This window comes from Osmerus eperlanus, chromosome 15, assembly GCF_963692335.1.
Source record: "Osmerus eperlanus chromosome 15, fOsmEpe2.1, whole genome shotgun sequence".
In the NCBI taxonomy this organism is placed as follows: domain Eukaryota; kingdom Metazoa; phylum Chordata; class Actinopteri; order Osmeriformes; family Osmeridae; genus Osmerus; species Osmerus eperlanus.
This window is the reverse complement of record NC_085032.1, coordinates 10,109,901-10,117,942: the sequence shown is the minus strand read 5'-3', so window position 1 is coordinate 10,117,942 and position 8,042 is coordinate 10,109,901. Positions and strand designations below refer to the sequence as shown.

Genomic DNA, 8,042 nt, shown 5'->3' with positions numbered 1-8,042 from the left:
GTGGACCCTGCCTGGACCCTTCAGTTAGTCTGTATGTGATCTGGGCTAGGAGGCCTGGAGAACGTCTGAGTGGGAGTTTACCGTCCACACTGTAGATGCTGCTAAGATCGTCCTCTCCCCAACACCCCTACCAGACAGGGCTGCCATGGCCTTCCTGTGACCCACAGACGGTACTGGAGCCTGGTACAGAATGTGAGCCTGGGGAGCCTCTGAGGCCTGCCATGGCAGCCTGGCTTGAGCTGGAGCAGATATTCTCTTCCCTACATTAACCTGCCTGAGACTCAGATTCACTGACTGGCAGCAGGTGGTGGGTCTGGGGTTGGTGTTGCATGGAGGAAGCTCTGGGATGAACTTCTTTAGGATGGAGGGGAGCTCCAGGCCAGGGCTGAGTGGCTGGGTGGTGTGCTTATGTTCTGTCTACTGTCTCCGTCCCTGGTCTCCTTCCAGCTGAGGCATTTCTCTCTCTGCCGGCGTGCGGTGAAGCCCACCAGAGCCTGCCAAGCTGGGGCTGCATGAGGAGGCGCAGGACGCTCGTCGCCGGAGGTTCTGGGAGATGGAGCGGTGCAGGTTCTTCAATGAGGAACCAGCTGCCATGGTGACAACCCAGCGATGACTGAGGGCCTGAGCAGCGGTCATGCGGGAGCTGGGGTCAGAGGCCAGCAGACGCTCGATAAAGTCCTTTGCCAGGTTGGACACGGAGGGCCAGGGCTGTGTGTGACAGGGAGACAGGAGAGGGTGACTGACCTTGCTGTAAATATAATGTAATGTAACACTCTACTGATTCAATTTCATTCACTCATACAGAAGGACTAAATTATTGTATTTGTATTAAGTGGTAACAATCTATATTCTACACAGAGAAATACCTTCAAAACCTACGGAAGTAAGACAAATTCCACCTACCCTCTGTGACTCAATGTTCAATGCACCGTTAAATGTCAGTGGGCATCAGATATGGCCTTGGCATTGTAATGTAGAGCCAGACAATGACAAGACTGGCGTTTGGTGGACACAAGGGAGAGAGACCCAGGACTATTCTTACCTTGAATTAGATTCACAATAGAACCCCACACTGCCTTACATCTTAATGGTCCCTTCACTGTTGACTCAAATATCAAACTATATCCTGTGCCACCAACCAAATGCCACTCAGGAGTGTTTCACAACAACAGTGCATCGGCACAGAAGGCCATTTGAATCCATTCATAAAACATGATCCTTCTGTTTCTGTCAGGTAGATAATATTGTATAATCCCTTGGCAAGGCAGACACTTATTCTGTGACCTTTATATTAACCGAGGGGAATCACTGAATCCTTTCTTCTGCAGATATTTATGTAATGATTCCATTAATTATGTTGCTACCAGACTGAAAAGCATCCTCGAGATTAAGTCCAATACCTGACATAAGGTAGGCAGGTAAGCTCTTCCTGGGTAACAGATTAATGACACTTCTGTTCGAAATGCGTAAGAAACAAGCCTTAGAGTACCTATCGCACTAACAGCGTGGACATTAGCCTGTGTGTCTCCCCCACATAGTTTTTATCTTTCAAACTTTAAAGTTTTGCATACAGCTAATTTGATGTTTTTTTTTTTGGTGAGTTCATGTTATTGTGCATATTCAAGCAATGATTAGTATCACTCAGTGCTGAGGAAAAAACGATCATGTTAATCAACTTCATTTCTCTTGAAATCTCTCAAATGCAAAAATATTCCCATAATCAAGTCAGTGTTTTTGTTTTGACATTTCTCTGTGACACATCACTGATTAGAAAGAAGCCAGGGGGAAAAAGTGTTTCTCATCCTTGATTCAACCTTATGCACATGCAAGTAAAGAAGTTTTGCCTTCCATTTTAATCCAGAAATGCATTTCTTCTCCAGTTTTTTTGTCTCTAACACAGTAATGGCAATTAATCAAGCATGAAATTGACAATTGCAAGATTGGTGCCAACGTGAGGAATTCAAAGAAGCAGGTCTCGCTTATATGCACACAGCTGTGGAGAGAGTCCACAAAGCATGGTAGAGTAGGGCGAAGTTGCTAGAAACTGCTGCGGAGCAATAAACATGCATCTCACAGACTTCTCTCATTGTGTTATTATTTCACACCTGAGAGCCAGTCACACTCAGTTTGTCTACGCCAGGACAAAAAAGTATTTGATTGAGTTCTGGGGAACATACCTGCCAGTCCTGACTCTCCTATTTAATGTTTGATTTGCAGTTATTTAACGCATGGTTTATGTATGTTTCTTGTTGTGTATATAGTACATCTATATATATATCTTGTGGGGCAGATTTCTTTCTTTCTACCTCTGTCAATATACTGTATCTATGAAGAGGAGTCATGTCTTAGGAACTGAGACACCTAGAGAAGTTTTATTTTTCTCTTTTATTTCCAACATTTTTTACATCAAAAAACACTGAGGCTTTATTAGGTTTGGAAGGAGAGAGAGTGGGAGTCATACATCACTGCCGAGGACAGTCGGTTTGGGGCTGTGAGAGAAAGTGAAAGTGAGAGAGAGAGAGAGAGAGAGAGAGAGAGAGAGAGAGAGAGAAGTACAATATAAGATGGAGAGACTGTTAAGTTTAGTCAGGGAATTCCAAGGGCCTCGCTGGATTGTTCCATAACCCTAACCCTAACCCAACATCTTGTTAGAGCAGGAATACGAGGCATCAGTTAGACTGTGACGGTAGCTCTGTTTGTATCTGGCTACTGCCTTACCTGAGAACGCATAATTACAACAAATGAAGGACGCGCTGGAGGCGGGTTGACTATAATGTGATTGCATGTGGATAATACACGCTTGAATAATGTAGGACTGCATGCAAGCCTCTCGGACACTTCAAATTTATTCTCAGTCTTACAGTCTTGTTTCACCCTGAGGGATTTTCATTTTGGTATAATATCTCACTTAGATCAAGGACAGGAGAGAAGTACAGATCTATTTTTCTAACTTGTACATAAAGCTTTATCAAAATGTAGATTTTCTGCCTTACAAAGAAATATCCTTTGCTCTGATGTAAAAAGGGTCAGGTCTGGTGAAATAATTCACAACACGCTCACTAGGGGGCAGGCTGAGCTTCTCCCGGTTGACTAGCTCATATTGCTAAATTAAAATAGCAGATATATGGGGTTATTACTGTGTTTCTGTTTTGCTCAAAAGTCAGAAAAATCTATGAGCCATCAAATTATAAAAGAAAGGCTGCAGACACAGGAAAACAGTAAAACGTTTTTTTATGTTTAAGGATGCGCAACACACAGACCCACACACCTACCCCATAACCTGAGTGCACATCAGATGAGATGCTCTGATTAGGAGTGAGAAACACCCTCACCCTGCACGTGGTGCACAGGTTGAGCCATAAGCCATAACGAGCCCCGAGGCTACCTCAACATCTTTCCCTCTATCCATCTCCCCCTCCCTCCTTCCCCCCCCTCAGTAAACGTATGAGCGTGAGGCTCGACCACAGGGCCCCAGGGTGGGAGATGTCACACCTGTGGTGCACTGGGGCGGTAGTGGCTAGGCAGACCATGTGGGGAGAGATGGAGGGATGGAGGTTGAGACCAGGTGCTCCAGGGTGTTTACACAGCTGAACAGGTCTCACCTCCATCTCGCCGTTTGGCCCCTGGATGACATGGGATCTATTATTCTGCTGTCTGCGCCTCCACACCTGCCTCGCTCCTGCCTCGCTCCTCAACTCGCCTCCGTTTGCTCGGTTCTAAGACAACATCTATGTTTGGAGGGCAGAGCGGCGGAATGAGGGGGTGGGGGGGCTGCAGCAACCCCTGCCTTTTCTGTTTTGTTAAACTGCAATGGCAATTTAGAAAGAAATATTATGAAAGTATTTTCTATACTGGGATATTTGATAGTTTGAGTAGTAGCCTAACCGAGCCAGACCAAACCCAACAGGCATTCTGTTCTTTATCTCAGAACCCGACCCAAGCCGACGCAGTTTATGTAAGCTGAAGCACTGAACTGAACATTTATTTTTATTTTTTATCTATATTTTCACTCAAAAGAAGTCAAGTGGGACCACGGGAACGTGACCAAACCCGAACATGCTTTCTAAATTCTGTGCGACAGGTCCCGTCGGGCTGGGGTCAGGTAGCTTCTCTCTATGCCACCGACCTTGGAGCACCCCCAACTTAAAATGCTTTCCAGTTCGAGGGTCGAGGTTTTGTGGTCCTGCAGTAAAGGATTGATCTGCAGATTTCTTTTCAAATAAAGACATCATTAATTCACATTCTAATCGACAATGTCTTCTGGAGTTGAGAGTGTGTGTGTGGGGTGGGGGTAGACGTGTGCACGGCGTGGGGAACAGAGGTCAGCCACACTTATCAACGTGATTGATGTGTAATCCATCAAAGACAGACCACTGTGTTGACATTTCAGCCTTACATGATGACTCAATATTATCCTACACAGTCATGGGAAGACACAAACTAATTTGTGCTTCAGCTTACCGTAACAAATTCACAAATTCAGCATAAGGGATTTTATATTTACATCAGTATACCACTTAACAACATGATAGAAACAATTAAACAAATTAAATTAATACAAATTGTCCAAAGGGATTTACAGTAAAGTGAATGCATCATTTTTGGGGGGACAGCTGTGACACCCCAACAGAACTAAAAATGTTTTGTAGTTTATAGGGACAGTTTGAGAGCCACAAGAAAGGCAAGGAGAGGGAGAGGGGATGACTTGCAATAAACTGGCTATGCTGGAATTGAACCCAGGCCACTGCGGTAAGATCTTAGCCTTTGTGGTATGTGCTCTACCCGGTGAGCCACCAGGGAACCCCAGATCTCATTCTTAATGTCAGCAAAGTTCACTTGCACAACAACTAAGCTAACGGAATTAATTAAATAATTGACACATTTCTACTATGCTGAGAGACTTTTCCAGCCAACAAAGGATTTCCAAAGGGGCACATACAGAGCTTCTCAAACTGTGAGAATGAGGCTGAATGAAATTCTTCGAACTTATTCAGCAGATCCAGAATAAAAAAAAATATACAAAATGAATACAAAATTCGTAGCATTTCAGCTTAAACTGAGCGATGCAGAATCCCTGCAGCTGCCTCCCAGACATTCCCTCAGCCTGAGGTGGTCTTGGCCTTAATAGGAGACACATTAAATCCGTTACGGAATAAGAGAAAATAAGCCTGATGTGTAAAATTCTGGCATGATTGTATTGTTCTCTTGGTGGTCAGTGCAGCGGTAAACAGGAGGATAACAGACCATGGCCGGCGTAAGAGAGGCTCTCTAGCACCAGACGGAAATGTCAGCCGACATCCCCCAGAGTTGGGGTCATACAGACTTTAAAGCCACTGAATAATCCAGTCTTGGGTGTAATCAGCGTGAAGGAACAGAGCCTCAAAATCACCACCACAGCGGAGGCTAGACAGCACAGGCTGTTCAAAATATCCAGTTCATTTACAGTGAGAGCAGCGGCGGGATGAGCGGAGATAAACAACACAGAAAAAGCGTTGTTTCCCTCTAAGCCTTCTCAAAACGCCAACTCAAACATAAAACGGAGACACCCAAACAAGCATATGCATCCCCTTCAGTTGTTTAACCACACTCCAATCGCTGGAAGGGATCAATAAATGGGAAACTCAGTCCTATCAAAGAATAGTCAGTTCAATTATTTACAGTGTTTTACTCGGCAGGCAGAGATCATGACAATTTGCATTTGATAGCGTGCATACAGAGTGTGAGAGTGTGTGTGTGTGTGCTGCCTGAGGGAACACATTGTAATAGTATCTGACTGTGTTTTATGTAGCAAAGCTGAAAATGGTTTCACGGATCACAGCTTACGAAACACACATACACACACACTTAGCAAAACAGTTGCAACACTAACAACATGGAAAGCAGGCCTGGATATTATAGGCATAGGTCCAATACTAAATACTGAGCATTTGATTCATGTCTATGTTTACTTGGGGCTGATCCATTGGTGTTTCTCTGTCGAGGGCAGAGTAAATCAAGTGCACCTCAAGTAGGCTTACTTGCTGTGGCTGTATTTTACCTAAATGGGCAAGACACTCACCTCTCCCTGAAAGCTGTATCTGCCTGTCACGATGGCCCTGTAGAATCTGGGCCGACTTTCATCCCAAAAGGGCACTGAACCACTTAGCAGGATGTAGGAGATGACCCCCATGGCCCACATGTCCACCGCATACGTATAGGGTCTCCTCAGCACCACCTCAGGGGCCATGTACTCTGGGGTCCCGCAGGTTGTCTTCAAGGCCCAGTCAGCTATTACACCACCACTGGTTCCTCTCGCTTCTGTTCCTCTGCTTCCTCCAACCCTCTCCTCATCTCCTTCTACACCGCTCTTCATTTCTCCTCCTTTTATAATTTTGTCTCCTGCTATATCCCCACCTTTTTCTGCAGTCCCTCCTCCAACCCCTCCAGCGTCCCTGCCTCCCCCGATGGTGGCAAGGCCAAAGTCTGTCACCAGCAGCCTGGCCTCGGCCCCGGGGTGGTAGTACAGCAGGTTGTCTGGCTTCAGGTTTCGGTGGGTAATGCCCAGGGCGTGAAGGTAGGCCACCCCAGCCAGCGCCATCTGCAGGGCGCGGGTGGCGTGCCGTTCGGTGAAGTGCCCTCTGGCCACCACCCGGTCTAGCAGCTGCCCGCCTGTGGCCAGCTCCAGCACCATGTAAACCCGCTGGGCGGTCTGAAACACCTCCACTAGCTGCACAACATTGGCATGGCGCACCCTGCGCAGCACTGCCAGCTCTGAGGCACAAACCTGGCGCCCTTCCGGAGCCTCCACCTCCATCATCTTGATGGCAAAGGGATGCCGTGTGCTTCTGTGCTCCACACGCACTACATGGCTAAAGCTGCCACGACCTATCAGGGCCTTGATGTCATACCTGATACAAGAAGCAATCATAATGCTGAATATGGGCAAGGAGTACAGCCTGTAGTTATGAAGTAGGTTCGCAGTTCTTCTACTGTGCAATTACGGTTTCAAATGGCCAACACTTATTTTAATTGGCCTGAACAATGTGGATGCATGAGCTACACACAGTTACATAGTTTTGTTTAGTGTCAAAATTACTCAACAGGAAAGCATAACTTTGAAAAGTCTGCACGAATTATTTAAAGGAAAGGATGGTGTAAATGACTAGTTATTTTACCTCGCTGTCACTCGAGTGTCAAATTTTGCCCTATACTTTTCAACTTTTCTCTGCCTCTGCTGCCCATCATTGATTGTCAGCTGCCGAACGCTTCCTGTTGATTGTATAGATCCATCGTGGTCTCCCCATGAGAGATTTCGTTTACCGATACATTTACGTGTCTCGTCTATCTCGCTTCCCTTGTTACTGCAGATCACAAATGACTTTACAAAGCTAACGTAGCCGTTTTTCGAAGTATCCGTGAGAACCTTGCTACTCCCGCAGCCCATTTCCAAAACTCGAACAAATAAATCCGCGGAGCCACAAAGGCAGTGAGCTTCACTCTTTGTGAAACTTTTAAGACCTAATCGAAGTCCCCATGTGTCATTTAAGGCTAGTATAGAAATAACCGACAGGCGTGAAGCTTTCTTGGGATTGGAAAAACCATGAAGACAGGTGAGAGTAACGTGTGAAGGGATAGTCTGCAGTTGTGTGTGTGGTTCGCGTCCTCCATGCAGGTGTGCGGATAACAAAGGAACGTGTATTTGCACACAGTAGGTGCCAAAAGTCCCATGCCAACAGAAACTGACATCTTTGGATTGACAAACACCCCAAGACAGTGCACATTAACACGGGTTAGCGATGAACAGCCTTGGGCCTACTGTAGAGCTGCCAACTCTCACGGTTTCACGCCACACCTTGTATATCTCACGCTGAAAATGCAACGCCAAACAAGTAGCCAAGCTAACGTTGTAAACAATAACGGACGAGGCGCAGGTTAACGGAGTGAAGCAACATAGACGCACAAACAGCCGTGTAAACTCGCCTAACCTAGCCCCAGGAGAGCAAGAGCCATTTTCATTCCAAGAGTGTGAATGTTCTCATTACTTCAAGATCCCATCTCAACCA

At 46.0% G+C, this 8,042-nt stretch overlaps 1 protein-coding gene across 1 annotated transcript; it reads right to left on the bottom strand.

Moving 5' to 3' along the window:
* Positions 1 to 7,476, bottom strand: LOC134035029 (serine/threonine-protein kinase H1-like). Its single transcript, XM_062479813.1, has 3 exons — positions 7,155 to 7,476; positions 6,059 to 6,887; positions 1 to 708 (listed from the first exon to the last, which is right to left on the bottom strand). Exons 1-3 carry the CDS (start codon positions 7,421 to 7,423, stop codon positions 418 to 420), a joined length of 1,389 nt encoding a protein of 462 aa, XP_062335797.1. The 5' UTR covers positions 7,424 to 7,476; the 3' UTR covers positions 1 to 417.
* Positions 7,477 to 8,042: the final 566 nt, after the last annotated feature.